General features: G+C 47.1%; 1 protein-coding gene across 6 annotated transcripts in view; it reads right to left on the bottom strand.

Moving 5' to 3' along the window:
• The window catches only part of PBRM1 (polybromo 1), a 355,730-nt gene that overhangs the window by 261,591 nt on the left and 77,367 nt on the right, over positions 1-16,772 (bottom strand). For all 6 annotated transcript variants that reach the window (XM_029599448.1, XM_029599445.1, XM_029599446.1 and 3 more), the window contains exons 9-10: positions 15,562-15,647; positions 12,703-12,794 (exon numbers count right to left, since the gene is read on the bottom strand). In XM_029599448.1, the coding sequence (XP_029455308.1) occupies positions 12,703-12,794; positions 15,562-15,647 (178 nt within the window). The remainder of the gene's footprint in view (positions 1-12,702; positions 12,795-15,561; positions 15,648-16,772) is intronic.

Below are 16,772 nucleotides of genomic sequence, written 5' to 3'. Positions count from 1 at the left end.
GACAGGGATAGCCATAACTTCTTTCGGAGCATCAACAAATTGGAGAACTTCCAATGTTTTATGGCGTGTGTCCTCCTCTGTAATTAAGTCAAAGGGGATTGTCTCTGACATCTCCCTTACAAAATTAGCAAAGGAGAGGTCTTCTGGGGGAGATTTTATTTCTTCCGGAGGAGATGGTTCTGATAAGATGTCCTCCATGGACATGTCTGTGTCAACATCTTCCCAATGTGTCAGAAAGTGTCTCTAGTCGAGATCTTGAGGGAAGAAGGTTGGTAATGTAGGACGTGTTGGCACAGACGGATCCTTCAATGGCCTTTATGGAAGATGCGGTGGCACTGACTTGGATTTCGGCGGCACCGAAGGGAAACTTGGGCCTCTCGGACCCGAGAGCCCTGATGGACCAGGCATCTGTTCTGGCATCGGTGGAATCGGTGTTGAAAGGGGACTGGAGTCCGTGCCTTTGTCTTCTGACGACCCCGGAATGGGTATCAGGGGTTTCAGAGACTTTACGGGTTGCTTTGGCATCGGTGGCCCGGGTTGTGTTGGAAGGGCACCAATGAGTGTATCCAATCGGGTTAGCAATGGTGTAAATATCGATGGCTCCGGTGTCAGTGTGGGAGCCGGCATTGATGGCTGTAAATCTCGGAGAGCATCGCACACTGCCTGGCGGATGAAACCGTCCAGTTCCTCCCTGAAAGCTGGTGTAGATATTGCAGCTTCAGGGGGAGGCAGACTAGGCACTACTGGCACTTCCACAGGAACTTGTGGGGGCTCAGTATCCGGCACTGATATCAGTGGGGATCGCCTTGGTTTCTCGGGTGGAGAGGGGGTTAAAGGCTCCTCTACCCGTGTCCTCTTCGCAATCGGCTCGATAGCCATTGAGGCCAATGTGGTGTCGATGCCTGCACAGAGAGTAGACTTGCGTCTGTGCCGGTGTCTGTGCTTCCCTCTGTGCTCAGTCCGGTCTTTCTCTGGCACCGAGGAAGACGATACGGATGGTTACGTACTCCAAACTCCGAAAGGTAATTTGCCTTTTTCATCTCCGTTGACTACCCTAAATCGCCCCAGTTCGCCATGCCTGGCTTTTGCTCACCAAATTACTGAACTTGCCTTTGCTTGTGCTTACTTATTGCCGCTTCGGGGTAATGTGGGGTTTTTGCTGGGGATTGTATTGTTGGGACATGTAATGGATGGTGCAGGCCATTTACTACCTCTTCAGGAACTGTGTTTGCTGCATGGACAGAGTGGTTTACAGGTCTTTCCTTACCTGCAGCTTTGTCATTTTGTCGCCTCCTTACCACAACCTTCCTTGCAATCCGCTGTTTTTCAAGCATTAGAACATTTCCTACTGTTAAATAATCAAAACACTCCCTTGCTTTCCTACTACTACAAACAGCTTCGGCTGCAGAAGAGGCTGGACCCAAGCTTGTTGCTTGCTGAGTGCTAGAATGCAGAAGGAACATTCAAAGTGACTAGCACTATGATTTGATCCTGTTTTTACTTATTACCTACAGTGTCCACCAATATGTATTTTCGTGAAATGCAATACAAGTTCCTTTGGAGGGCATTCATTTCCACATTGCTGGCCTTTTGCTCCAAACTGTTCCATCCCCATTGTGTGGGAAATGTGGACAAGCTGAGGGGTCACTTTCCCATCTGTTTTGGGCCTGTGGTCATATTATCCAGTTTTGGCGCAAGATTGTGCAGTACCTGATGACTCTCCTGAGAATCAAAATATCCCCAACACCCCATCTGTTGCTATTTAACTGTATCCCGGTGTCCCTCAACCGAGGAATGGGAATGCATATTTTCATCAAGAAATCGTGCTAGGTAGGGAAGAAACTCATTTTATTGCATTGGAAGGAAGCGTTTTTGCCTACCTTTTGGGCTTGGCGCAATCAACCGCACAAGATGATGCAAATGGACTGCCTGCTCTCCAAGACTTCTCCAGCGCAGCGCCGGAAATGTCTACAGATCTGGGACCCTTATGTTCAATCTTTACCGCATAAATCCAGGAGCTTGATATTGAACAATTGACGGAATACATCCTGGTGTATATTTAACATTTGAGTGCGCTGCTCTATTTTTGTTATGGTGACTTCCCCTTCATTCCTGGGGTGGGAGGGGGCGGGAGGTAATGAGGAGGTTAGCTGGGGGGGGGGGGGGGGAATTCGATAGGGAGGAAGAAGATTCGTGGGGGAGGGGGTACACGTGGTCTGGTGTCCACTATGTGGGGGATAAATAGATTGATTGACTGTTGTATTGTTGAATTGTTTGTATAACACTGTGCGAAGGCCCAAGGATATCTGCCTCCACATGGCAGTTATATGTTGTTTATTCCTAAAACAATAAAAGAGGTTAATAAAAAAAAAAAAAAAACCACGATACAGATGCCCTAGATGGAGTCTGTGACGGGCGGTCACCGCTGCCCTAGTGCTCCCAGAGAGGTTTGATGACCAGTTTCTTCGATGCTCCTGCCGGTGACGATTGGGGGGACGTCGATGGAGTCAGCTTGATTTTAAACAGGGTCTCCATCTTGTCGAGGCGAGCCTACCTCCCCTTCGGAGTCATCTGGGCACAACTTGGGCAGTGAGAAATGTGTGATGAGCAGAGGCACAGCACACAGACATCATGTAGGTCGGTAATCGACATGGTACGAGGGCACTCCGGACATTTTAGGAAACCTATTGCCATGATGGCAGAGGTTGAGGCCCAAAAATGGTTGATGGCCTGCGGACACCGAAAAAAAAAGAGGTGGGCAGGAACTGATCGGAGACTGTGATTCTTAACTCACCGAGCGATGAAAACAGCATCGTGATGGGAGACCCCTATGATGGAACTTTTTTAAAGAAGTATTCTTCAAGTTTTTTCCGTGAGGAAAATTTTTGTGAGAGAGTTCTCACAGAGCTCCTCACCGCGAGGCAAACTGCAGCACGGAAAAAAAGAGACTGAAGGGAGACCCTTTTGGCTACAAGGATTATGGCAGGCTAGGCATGCTCAGTGTGCCAATCAAATGTTCCAGAAACTCTGACAGAAAAGTTTTCCGTGATAGGGCTCCGTCCAGTAACATCACCCACATGTGAGGACTACCATCCTGCTTGTCCTGGGAGAACTTTATTTTTAGCACCTGAGTAAAGAAAACTCCCAATGCAATAAGTTAAGGGTATGCTAATGCATCAGGAGTTAAACATTATTAAACATAAAAATATGCACACAAAAAAAACCCAGTGCTTATAAATAACATTTTATACAAACAAACCATGGTTTATGCTTATGAAACATGATTATTCAAAAACCAATAAAAAGAGAAAGAAAAAAAAAAGTGCTCAAAAGTCACGGTTAATGCATACAAAACTTGATTTCTGCACATAAAAGTTATGTTCCTAAGAATTAGGAGGATAACTTTGAAACAGCCCACAAGCCTGCAGGTAATTTTTACCCACACACAATAGCCAGAATTTTCAAAGCCAGTTTATGTACATAAATCTGCCCTGAAAATGCAAAGGTATGCATGGAACTGGCACCAATATATATGCACAAAGTTATACTAGCTCAGGAGCAGGTTTAACTGTGCATGCATACTTTCGAAAATCCAAAGTTTGCATGCATGTACTGTCCCTGCCCCAACTTTGCCACTGGAATTCCTCCTTGTAATGCAGGTAAAAGTACATGCAAAATGGCTTTTGCATGCCAAACCCCTCAATTTTCAAAGAGGCCATTTATGTGCATAAAACCGGAGTTTATGTGCATAAAGTCTTTTGAAAATTACTCCTAGGAGCACAAGTTTGGCTCATAAAAGCTTTGCACACAAAACACATCATGTTTATATACATAATGCCAAGTACATGACCATGACACCACCACCTCTAGATTTAGTCCAATAGACCAAACTAGCTCCAGAAACTTTACTCCACCTCTGACCAGGATTTAAACTTCCAGCATTAGGAAAACACACGTTAAGCCTACGTTAAGCCTGCATTTCGGGAATAAAAGCTAATGCCTTTGTTAACTTGGGATTTGCAGGAATGAATGTTAATATGTGCACACATTTTTTGTATGTAAAACTCGTTATATCAGTACAGGTCTATGCACAAAAATATACGTGCTGGCATGTGCTCACAGTCTAGAACACCTTATTATACTAGGGCCTCAACTAGCACAGCTTAGTGGTAGAACCCCTGATTTGGAACTAGAGGGTTGCTAGATTCAAATCCTGAAATTTCTAGAGCGCACATTAGACTGCAGAGAGTATGGAACCTTAACATACTGGTTGGTCATTTGGATGAGGAACTAAGCATTCAGTTGCCAATACTGACCTCAAGAGTCAATCTGAATCCCAGTTGTTATCCATATGTAGCCATATAACATATGTTCTTGTTTGTACCCCAGATCAGTCCAGACAAGTGGGTTTATGCATCCCTTCCAGCAGATGGAGGCAGAGAATAAAAGCTTTGAGGCACTGCTACATAACAGAGTGCCACCTGCAGTCCCTCAGTATTTCTCTGTCTCCAGCAGATGGTAGAGGTGCAAACCTGCAGTCTGGAGTTTGATTAAAAAAAAAAAAAAAAAAAAAAAAAAGGAAGACAGAATATTCCTGGAAGGCTCGCTGAGGTGTTAGGTTCCTTCATGGGCCATCCCTTGGGTAGAGCAGGGCAAGCAGAGGGTTGGTGACCCCTGAGCTAGCTCAGCCCTTACTGGTCAGGGGAGGTGAAAGTCAGGGGTACTGGTTCACTCACCTAGCCCCCCCCCCCCCCCCCACGAGTCTTCGCCTCCAGAGTCTGCTCCCCCTGCATCCAGAAGCAGGGAAGTAGCCCTTTTCTTTCTGCTTTCCTTGTTTGCTGGTTATTTCCTTTATTCAGTGTGACCGGGTGAATGAGGGCAAAAACCTCCCGATCCCCGGGTCAGAGGCTCACTTAGCATTGGGGATGTGCCGCCGGCGGGATTTGTTCAGCGGCAGGGGTTATTTTTAGGCCTCACCGCGATTCAGGCAGATGCCCACATAGCGCCGGAAAAGTTGCCATGGATGCGGTGTGGAAGGAGTTTGACTGTACAACCACGTTGTGACTTCCGAGGTCGGCCCAGCCGGTGCTGCAGGCCCCGGGGAGGGGGGGGGGGGGGGGGGGGGGAGGGTGGTTGGAGGCACTGGAGGCCATTTTGAGAGCACATGGCAGGAGCCAAGAGGCTGCTTCAGAGCCTCGGGACTCCCCTGACCTGCTTTTACTCCTCGAATTAAGTCCTGCTGGTGGCAGGGAAGAGAGACGGGGGGCCAGGGGGGATGATGGGCAGGATCGGTCCTCTTCAGATTTAGAGCAATTTTCAGTGGATCTTTTCCTGCTTCTTCACAAGACCTATTTGGCTGAGAAGGAAGCAAGATCCAGGAGGCCGCTTCCCAGGAAACCCCTTGTGACTAAAAAGCCTTGGGGGGGGGGGGGGGGAAGCAGGTGGGCTCTGGAGGGATCCTGCCTCTCCTTGGGCTTGGACGGTCCACGCCTGAGGACGGGGACACGTCAGCGAGTCGAATGGGCCCTATCAGTGACTGGATGCTGCGGTGGAGCCAGAAAAGGACCCAGTCAGCAATTTAGTGGATCCTTTTGGATGAAGTCCCAATTGCTGAGGGTGATTGCCCTCAGGTAGTTCAGTTGTTCCGCAGGGAGGAGTTAGGTCCACTGGTTCCCCAGGTGTTGAAAAATTTGGAGATTAGGCAGTGAACCCAGTCCTGGAGGGACTGCAGGAGCCTCCTAAGGCGGTGTTTCCTTTATCCAAAAAGGTGAAGAAGTTAGTGGATTGGGAGTCTCCCAAAGCGGGCCTGAAGGTAGCCAGAGATATGGCTAAGCTATATCCCTTGTCAGAACAAACCTGGGAGGACTCGGATAATGAAGGAGTGACCTGGTCCTGGAGGATTAAGGAGACCCCCCCCCAAGGCCTTTCTGTTCCCCACAACAGTGAAGAAGCTGAAAGATCGGGAGGGGGAATCTCCTGAGGCAGGCCTGGAGGTAGCAGGAGCTATGGCGAAGCTATACCCCTGGTCAGAGCAGATCTTAGAGTCCTGGAGAATTCCACAGGTAGATGCAGCCGTGTCGGCAGTTGCTAAGAAAACATCCATTCCGGTAGCCAGAGTGGCAGCTCTAAAAGATGTCAAGGCTCGGAAACTGGAGATCCTGCTTAAAGTCTGAGATTTCGGCTTGGAGTCTTCGTGCTGCGGTGTGTGGAAGTATGATGCAGAGAGTCTGTGTGTGCTGGGTGCAGAAGGCACATGGCAAATGGTAAGGGACTGTGGCTAAAGCAGCGCAGGCAACCTGCTTGGAGGCGCCAGTGACCTCTATGGCTGATGCTTGGCACGATATGATCCGGACTTCCGCCAAAGGTAGGATCTTGGCGATAGCTGTGAGGGGACTCCTATGGCTATGAAATTGGTCAGATGCGCAGCAGTCAAACCTCCACTTCAAGGGAAAGCTGCTATTTGGACAGGATTTGCAGCAGCTCATGAAGCAATTGGGGGAGTCAAAGGGTAATAAGCTGCCTGAGGACAGGAAAACCCCCAAGAAGATTTTTTTTCCTCCGCGAGCTCGATTCCAAGAAGTGAGGCAGTTTCGCACTAGCAGGAGCCCTGGGATGGCAATGGGAAAAAAAAAAGGTTAGGCAGACAGCAGTCCTTTCGAGCCCAATGCAGGCCTCTGAGGAATGGTAGGCCCCAAGGGGGAAGGGGAAGTTGGGAAGTAAGATTGGCCATTGAAGGCAGGCTGGGCTGCTCCTCTCCAGAGGCTATACGAGGAAGGCTATCCCTCTTTTACGAGGAGTGGACCAAGATCACGTCAGACCAGTGGGTCCTGGAGGTGGTGCCTTGGAATTTTCTCATCCGCTCAGGGATGCCTTTATAATCTCGCACTGCGTCTCCCGGGCCCAGCGAGAGGCAGTGCCATTGTTCCAGTGCCCCCTCTGGAGAGGGGGCAGGGTTGATACTCCATGTATTTTGCGATGCCCAACAAGGAGGGGACTTTTCGGCCCATTCTCGATCTGCTGAAGGTCAAAGCTGCCCTCTGGGGGCCGCGGTTTTGGATAGAGACTCTGCACACAGCGATAGCGGCAGTGCGCAAAGGGGAATTTCTGGAGTCGTTGGACTTGTCAGAAGCTTATCTCCATATCCCCATTCAGGCCGGACACCAGTGGTTCCTGAAATTCAGGGTCCTGGGAGAGCATTTTCAATTTCGTGCCCTTCCCTTTGATCTGGTGGCTGCGACACACACTTTCACAAAGATGATGGTGGTGGTGGCAGTGGTGCTCAGGAAGGAAGGTGTCCTGTTGCACCCGTATCTAGATGATCGGTTAGGGCAGGCAAAGTCGGAAATGGAGTATTATCACTCAGTCCAGCAGTTCCTGGATTCATTGGGCTGGATGACAAATCTGGCAGGAGTCATTTAAAGTCGACCCAGTCATTGGAATATCTGAGGGCATGCTTCAATACACTGACTACAGAGTAGGTAGTCAAGTTGCGGAGTCAAGTCCTTCGGCTGTTGTATCTGGGTTGATTTTCAGGTCCTGGGTTCCATGGCTTCTATGCTGCAGAGGATACGGTTATCCTGTTGGAATCCGCTTTTGGGGGAATTTCAACTTCATTTGTCGTTGCCGGAGGATGCCAATTCCATTTTCTCATGGTGGCACTATTGGCACAATCTTGAGAAAGAGATGGATCGGGAAGTGCCCAACTGGGTGGTGGTGACCACGGATGCCAGCCTCTCTGGTGGGGGAGGGCGATGTGTCAAGAAAAATCGGTCCGAGGCGGCGACCTGGTTCATCAATCAGCTGGAAACCAGGGCAGTGCACAGAGCCTTACTGGAGTTTCTCCCCCTCATTCAAGATAAGGCGGTGAGACTGTTCTCGGACAGTGCTACGTCAGTGGCGTATATCAACCGCCAAGGCAGAACGAAGAGGCATCCAGTAGTGCTGGAGGCGCAAGAGTTTTTTGTTGGGCAGAGAAGCATCTGGCAAGCGTAGTGACTTCTCACATAGTCGGAGTGCACAACGTGCAGGCGGACTTCTTTGTCTGTATCCGGGAGAGTGGGAGTTGTCAGCGGATGCCTTCTCCTTGATTCAGGCCAGGCTGGGCAGACCAACGGCGAGAGCCTCATGGCAACTTCAGGAAATGCGAAGATGGATCGGTTTTTCAGTTGCAGAAGGGAGATTGGATCGGAGGGCATCAACGCTCTCGTTCACCTGTGGCAGACACAAGTGCGGCGGCACAATGAGTTTCATCCGGGCAGGGTGATTCAGGTGGCTCCGGAGTGGCCACACTGGCCGTGGTTTGTAGACCTTCTTTGTCAGGCGGTGGATGATTCCATTCAATTGGCCCATGTGTCAGGGACCCATATTTTGTATCCGGGAGGATCACTTCTGTCTAACAGCTTGGCTTTTGATAAGCGATGGCTCCACTTGAAACTTTATTTGGAGCCTGTGATTGCGACTTTGCTTCAAGCAAAGCGGCCTTCCACAATTTATTTATTTATTTATTTTGCATTTTTATATACCGACATTCTTGTATCAGATACAAATCATACCAGTTTACATTAAAAACAGAGTATGCAGGAAAATAGGTTTCCTAAGTCAAATACATTGAACATATTTAATAAACAAAGGATTACTAAACACTATGAAAAAGGTTAATTAACAAAGGAAAACTTAAGGGAATTAAAATAAGCGTAGCACAAAGGATTGCACGAAGGGGTGCACAAAGGGGAGTGCCCCTTTGGCACACCCCTTCGGCGCACGACGCACGGTGGAATGTGGCCGTTTACCGGTTCGCCGCTGAGCGTGATGACGTCAGGTGGGGCGGGTCTCTTCATCCCTGAGTTCACAGCATTCTCAGTTTCAGCGCAAAGTGTTTTTTCAATTGTTTTGGTCTTTTTGGTCTCTTTTTCTCTCAGCGATTGCCCCTAAAGGTTTTGGCTTATGTCCGAGCGTGGAGAGTCTTTCAAGTCTGGTGTTTACACAACAAGGAGCAGCCTTTGAAAGAGGACGTTCCACAGGTTCTAGTATTTTTTGCAAAGCAGTTTGATTTATGGTTTGGCCTATAATTCTATTCAGGTTCAAGTGACAGCCTTAGGTTCTCTTTGAGGTAGGATTTAAGGAAGACTGTTGGCATCTCCCCCAGATGTGGTACGTTTCCTCAAAACATCTGAACGTTTGCATCCTCCCGTTCAGAAGATTTGTCCAGCATGGAATCCTAACAGTTCTTCTTTTGCCTAGGGTGATTTCCTCTTTTCACCTTAACCAAGTGACTGAGTTACCAGTTTTTCCGAATTTGTCTATGGATGCTCCTATGGTGAGGGAGCTTCACTTGCTGGATGGGCGCAGAATTCTTTTGTGATATCTTAAGGTGACAAATGCCTTTCGGAGATCTGATAATCTTTTTGTCCTGTGCAGAGGTACTAAGAAAGGAAATAAGGCATCTAAGGGCACTATTGCATGATGGCTGAAAGAGACAATAGCTTTGGCTTTCATCTGTAAGGGCTGGTCGGTATCGGAGGGGTTGAGAGTATTCCACTAGGGTGCAGCAACCTCATGGGCGGAGGGTCAACTGTTTTCTCCACAGGGGATTTGTCATGCGATGATGTGATCTTCGCCTCACACTTTTACCCAAACATTACCGCTTGGGTGTGCAGGTTCCGGAGGCGATGTCTTTTGGGGAAAGTGTGTTGCGCGCGGGTCTTTCAAGTTCCTGCTCAGAATAGAGGTGCTTGGGTACATCCCACTTGTCTGGACTAATCCAGGACATGAACAGGAAAGGAAAATTGGTTCTTTCCTGCTAATTTACATTCCTGAAGTACCACGGATCAATCCAGAGACCCATCCCCATTTTTCAAAAGACTTCTTTGCTTCTGGATGTTGCTGAGCTGGTATGTGATGTATTCAGAGTAATGAGAAGTGTACATAGTTTCAGATGTGAGGCTCCAACCTTTTAAGTATATGTTCGCCCCAGGTATATTGGAGTTTGTGTTAGGATCCTGCCCGCGATAGCCGCTGGCAGTCCCCTACATTCTTCCCAGCTAGGCCGCTACCGATGCCGTCCCTCACAGCAGGCCAAGCAGCGGTGCTTCTGGCTCCCCCGTGGTCCTAGTGCAGCCGGTGGGAGTCTTTTCTTCGCGGCACAGAGCTGCTGCTGCTGCCTGCTTCCTCTCTTCGTGGCAGGGCTGCCGCCGCTGTCCTCCAGGCCTCCCATGCGGCAGGAACACCGCCGATGCAGTCTTGCTTCCTGCTTCACCAAAGACACAGGCACACGCCTCACTTTGGCATTTAAAGGGCCAGCGGCGGGAAAAGCCTGCGGCCCCAACGGATGACATCATCAACCTGTTCCTGCTTCAGCCAAAGGGCCCTGCTTCTTTCCCTCAAGTCCTTCGGATCCAGTCTTCACAGCGTCTGTGGTCTTCTTTGGATCCAGGTCCTCCGTGGTCTTCCTGTGCCTTGACGGATCTTCGTTCCATGTTCTTCATGTTCCTGAACTTAGTCTCCTTAATGTTCCTGGTCTCGATCCTCATCGGAGCTTCCTCGTCGCATGTCTCATGTTCCTGATGTTCCGTGTCCAGATGTCCTGAAGTCCCATGTCCTGAGATGCTATGTTCCTTGTTCCTGATGTCCAATGTTCCTGTCTTGACTTAAGTCTGTCTCATCTTCAGCTCGTCATCCAGTTCCCAGGTCCCTCGTCTGTCCACCTCTCCTGGCGTGCCATCGTCGTGGTCTGTGACCAGCCCATGGGGGGGCTGGGTAGGGCACCTCGTGGTACAATGCCTTCTTCTCGTCTGCAGCACAAGCCTCCAGAAGACTCCTGTTTTTAATGCCTTGCTTTTGAGAATCCTGAGTCTTGTATCCTGTCCCGGTCTTCGGAGTCCCTTGTGCCTGCTTCCATCCATGCCTAAGACTCTGCCAGAACCTGCTCTGCTTCAGCATGGTCCGCAACCAGCACAAGTGGCTGTGTAGGGCACGCCCCGGTGCAGGCCTCTACTGAATCTTTGCCATGTTCCAGTCTCAAATTCCACTTCTTCGCCTGGAGTTTACTTCACATTCAGCTTGGTCCACGACCAGCCATGGGCGGCTGTGTAGGGCGCGCTGCGATGCAGTTCTCACCCAGTACTTTTGCCTGATTCCTGAATCCTTGTCAGAGTCTACAAGTTTTCGTCTGAATCCTCTGAGTATCCTGAGACTTCGGCTGGCCTCACTCACTCGTCGTTCCCTAGTGGCGGGTACGGAAGGGCTATCGAGTGGCCGAAAGGTTACTCTTGAGACCAGCATTGCGTTGCTGGGTCTCATTGGTGCGTGTAGGTCCAGTGGAGGGCTGAGCCTGCCTTGTTCCTGTTCCGGATAATCCTTGCCTTGTCTTCAGTCCAGCATTGCTCCTGCTCCACCCATGCTTGTACCTGCTCACCTCTCGCGGTGTGTCCTAGGGCTCCTCCCTGAGCTGCACCATGACCCAAGGGCTCACAGCCTGCCTTGAGATGGAACCACGCCTCCGTGCTCCTAGCAGGGCCTGAAGGGCACGCTCCGTAACAGTTTAAGGTAGACATCTTGGCTTTGGTAAGGGTCAATACTGAGGGACTGCAGATGGCATTCTCAGTTATGCAGCAGTGCCTCAAAGTTTTTATTCTCTGCCTCCATCTGCTGGTAGGGATGCATAAACCCATTTGTCTGGACTGATCCGTGATACTTCAGGAACGAAAATTAGCAGGTAAGAACCAATTTTCCTTTTTGGATCATTTTCTGCAATCCCACAAGTGTTCACTTTCTTCTGATTGTCACATTCTCTAAGCAGGTAACATCTGTCATTTTCCACCTTATAGTGCTGCTATGACAAAGACTTGCCACCACCTAAAAAATATTTTCTTCCAATCTGTCCTTCTCATGTTTTCTGCAAAAAACTTTTCATGCTTAACTTTGTTTCTTTCCTCCAAGCCTTCAGGGTAACTCAGAATGTAGCCAATGGACAATATTTCAGAAATCTTGGTATTTCCAGGCAAACCCTCCATTGGTTGCTAGTACATTGTTATGATCATGGATTTAACTAGCTTACAACATCTTCTATTCTCACATTATCTTTCCATCTTTTCCTTCAGATTCCACTGTTTGCTATTTGTTTTAGTTTTCCACCCCCATTCCACTAAGGCACTTTTCAGTTTTACTTAGGGATTCTGCGGTTGTGGAATAACTTCCTACTCTCAGGCCATAGTTCTTAATTTTAAATCAAGATGGAACAGCTGTTTATAATTTCTAAACATTTTCATTCCTGGTTCTCATCCTGCTGCTTTCCACTGTGGCTTTCTACAGGACTGACCCTAGAGGGGTGCAAGGCCTGGGGAAAATATATTTGAGCTTGGAGAGAGACCCTGCCCTCCCCCCTCAAAAGTTAAGTAGCAGAGGATGGGGAATGGACTGTGTTATCCGTTCCTCCCCCTCCCAAGATTGAAGAATGATTGCCCTGGTTTATAAGCCGCCCCCCCCAAGAATGTCCCTATATAACAATATACTCTGGTACTGGCTTTTTTATGAGGAACTTTAGGCACAAAATAGCATTACGAAGGTTGTCTTCACCACCACAACAAATGTAGCCAAAAAATTATAGCTAACACACTTATTACCATCTGATGCCTATAATTTCATATATTCTGGAGGAATTGAGATTTACAAGTATATTTGAATTATGTGGGTTTTAACTCCTACCAGCTAAGATGGCATCCTCTTCACTTTCTGAACCATACTGCAGTGCCATTGTGATGGCAGATAAGCGATCTCCTTGGGCTGATCTTTTTTTTCTACAAATAAAAAGACAAAGTATTGTAGTTCACCATTATGTATTTTCCTCTGTGATTAATGGTATAATTGCATGATAAGAGAAAATCAGAGGCTGCTCAGCCATTCTGTATCTTTGTAAAATTACTTAAAACAGATTTCCATTCGGTACCAAAAATATATCTAAAACAAGGAAAAACTTGTTCTACAGACAAGTGAAGTGGGACATGTTTAATTAATGGTGTTACATCCAACAGATTATTTATAGCATAGTTTGAATATAACAGAAAATAACATTAAAATTCTTGTCAGGGGAAGATATGACTTCTGCATGTTAAAACAAAGTGGGAAAGAGGGGGGGTCATTGTACCAGACTGTCTAAATTATTTTGGATTTGAAAAAACTGAAAACTACCAAGTAGAATGACTGATCTGTGCTACCAGCTTTACTAACTGATATATAAACAGCCTGCACAATGCAATTCAATAAAAAACTGCAAGGCAATAAAAGTTTTTATACTAGGAAAATATATGTATTTATTTCTCTGGAGAAGAAAGAAATGAGATTATACATATACACACACACAAGCAACCTGGGGAAAAATGTGTAGTTTTTATAAAGATTAAAATGGATCTGAATTAATATATGAATAAACTCTGTACAAAGTAGTAACACCAAATGATACACTAGCAGCAAAGTTAGGCCTGCTAGATTTAGCCCTGCTAGCCCCTCATACCTTTAAGTTTTGAAATTAGCTGACCTAAAGAATTTCAAGGTGGAGAATGGAAATAGTGTTGGTATTATACACCTGGATTTCTTCCACGTATGTCATACTGTGCCTCATTGAAGAAATTACTTACATGATAATTTTGTTTTCCTTAGTGTAGACAGATGGACTCAGGACCAGTGTGTTATGTTCTCTTCTGCTAGCAGATGGAAGATGGAGTCAGATTTCAAAGCCGACGTCACTCTAGATATACCCCTGCAGTAACCTCAGCTCTTCAGTATTCTCTTCGAAAAGCCATTGTGGATATATCTTTGCTTAAATAACTTAATTAAACTTGATTAAAACTTGAACTGGTTCAACTGATTTCAAGACTGGAGACCGCCAGTGCACTCAACCGGTATCTGTGGTTCCCATGGAAGGATCTGGCCAGGAACAGATTCTTCCTCCTCCGAGGAACCCAGTATTGGTATCGGGACCTGCGGAGGCCTCGATGAACGACTCTGTGCCTGCATGTCCAGTGGCACGGGTTCAGTCGGCAAGGCACTGATGAGCGTGTCGAGGCGCTCGAGGAGAGGTGCGAATATCAAGGGAGCCGGTTCTGGTGCCGGTATGGGGGCTGGCTCCAGCGGTGATTGAAAGCCTCGTAGAGCATTTAGCACTGCCTCTTGGACCATGCGGTCCAATTCCTCCCGAAAAGCCGGCATGGGTGGCACGTCAACCGGGGTAGAAGGCAGGCTTGGCATCACCGGAGCTTCCGTGGAGAGACTGTGTCCAGCACCGGTAGGGAGTGCCTAGGGGTCCCAGGTCCAGAGAAGGATGGGGGCTCCTCTCCTCAGGCCCTCTTTGCAGGCGGCTCGATGGAAGTCGATGCCTGCACCGGCCGGGGATGTCCGTCTGTGCCGGTGTCTGTGTTTCCTCCCTCTGTGCTCGGTCCGGTCTTTCTCCGGCACAGAGGATGATGATGCCGATGTCTTCGATGGTGTCTGTGACAGACAGTCACCTGCTCCACGATGTTCTTGGCGGGGCATCTTCGAGGTGGATGGATCCTCTGCGGTCGATGGCGTTTGAACTGGCGTCGATGGAGCAGAACGTTTTGAACTAAATAGGTGCTCCATCTTGTCCAGACGAGCACAATGGCCTTTGGAGGTCATTTGTGCGCAACTAGGGCATCGACGGATGTCATGCGAGGGATCTAAGCACAAAACTCAAACAGTATGCGGGTCCGTGATGGACATGGTCCTCGGACAATCGGGAAATTTTCTGAACCCGGTCGCCATCACAAAAAAGGCAGGCGCGCAGTCAATGACCGTTGAGCACCGATAAGGTATGCCGCCACTGGGAATTGACCACAAACTACAGGAAAACACTTACCAAGCGCCAGAGGGAATGGTACGCGATGGGGGGATCCCAGTGAGGGTGATTTTAAGAAGATTAAACTTCAAAAGTTCCGTGAGGAAAGTTGTGAGAAATCTCTCATAGAGCTCCTAAACCGCGAAGCTACTGCTGCGCGGAAAAAGACTGAAGGGGGACACCCCTGGTGGCTACAGTGCTAGTGGCATGCTGGGCATGCTCAGTGTGCCAGTCAAAGTTCTAGAAACTTTGACAAAAGTGTTTCGTGACAGGGCTCCATATGATGATGTCACCCATATGTGAGGACTACCATCCTGCTTGCCCTGGGAGAATGCTCTGTAGTTAGCACAAAATGAATGTTGCAAACAAAAGTAGGAGCCTCACATTCAAAGTAATATTTGTAGCAAATATAGAGAAATTAAATCTTTTTGCTCAAACTGGCAGGAACAGTCACTTTATTGTACAATTATCTACAATGCTAGCTGATCTTCATATTTTGTACAGGAGCATATAAACTATAACCACCCATTTAATGTATTTGATCTCTTACTCTTTACCTAGGACTAAACGTTATATTCAAGTTGTAAATGCTTCCCTATGGCTGGCCATGTCTCTCTGCAACAAAGTTCACAGATCTATATTTCATAGCATTAACGAAAGAAAAAGATAAGTAAAATAAGATTAAAATATTTTTCATTTGCTATGCATAATACCTGATCCGGAGACTTGATTTGGTGAACTCTGAATGATCAACTTCAGACTTTTTCAAGGCAAATAGTTTTTTAATTGTTGTTGCATCCTGTTAATGGAAATGAAAATTCCTATGTATAATGTGAGCTGAAAGCCACTGTTCATTCAAAAAGGACTTTGGGCATATAATTTTATCCCCATTAAATAGTCATATGTGTGTAGAATACTTAGAAGAACCTAATTTACTAAAGATGTTTGCAATAGACACAGAATGGGAGAATCAAATTCCTTAATTAGGTCCAAACATACATTTGTATATTTTAATATATTTATGTTATTAGTTGTGTATTACACAGCACTTCAGAACACATACTCACACTCTGTACCTGCCATCAGAAAATGACTAAAGCTGTGGCTCCTTTGGATGGCAAAACAGAAATTGACCTCCTTCAAGACTTCAGTTCAAGTCATTTACTGACAAGTCAAAATTTGCTCCAATTATTTCAAAACAATAGTAAGATGGTGTGGCCTAGTGGTTAGAGTAAAGAGATGTGAATTGAGATACCAGGGTTCAAATCCTGCTCCTCTCACTGATACTGTGTGTGACCTTGAGCAAATTACTTTTATCTCCTGTTACCTCAAAAACGTAAGATATGCCATGATGAGTCAGACCAAAGATCAAATCTAGTATCCTGTGTCTGACAATTGCCAGTCCAGGCCACAAGTACTCAGCAGATCTCGGAGTAGATTCACTTCCAGGGATAAGCCATGACTTTACCAAGTCTATCTGCCTAATAATGGTTTATGCCTTTTCTGTCAGGAGCTTGTCTAAATTTCTTTTAAACCCAGCTATGCTAGATGTCTTGTGCACAGATTCTGACAACAAATTCCACACCTTGATTGTGCATTGCGTGAAAAACATGTGTGGCAGTTTGGGTTCTGCTGAATTCTGTATTGTACCCAATACATGAGGCAAGGTTCCAAGTACAATTCTACAGTTTGAAGACAGGAGTCATGATAAGTTATGTGAATCAAGACTGAATACTACAAAATCCTGATGCAACTGGAAAAACCAAGACCAACATATTTGCTGAAACTGCTGAGAATTGTCTACAGCTCCCATGTGTGTGAAAGCTTGCAAGGTCTAGCTTCTGTTATTCTCCTGCTTTACCAAGACATGTTTGCCAGTGAATAACTTCTAAGGGGAAAGTCAAAATGTCACTGCCAAAGTCCA

This window comes from Rhinatrema bivittatum, chromosome 4 (assembly GCF_901001135.1).
Source record: "Rhinatrema bivittatum chromosome 4, aRhiBiv1.1, whole genome shotgun sequence".
Taxonomy (NCBI): domain Eukaryota; kingdom Metazoa; phylum Chordata; class Amphibia; order Gymnophiona; family Rhinatrematidae; genus Rhinatrema; species Rhinatrema bivittatum.
This window is presented reverse-complemented; position numbering and strand designations above follow the sequence as displayed.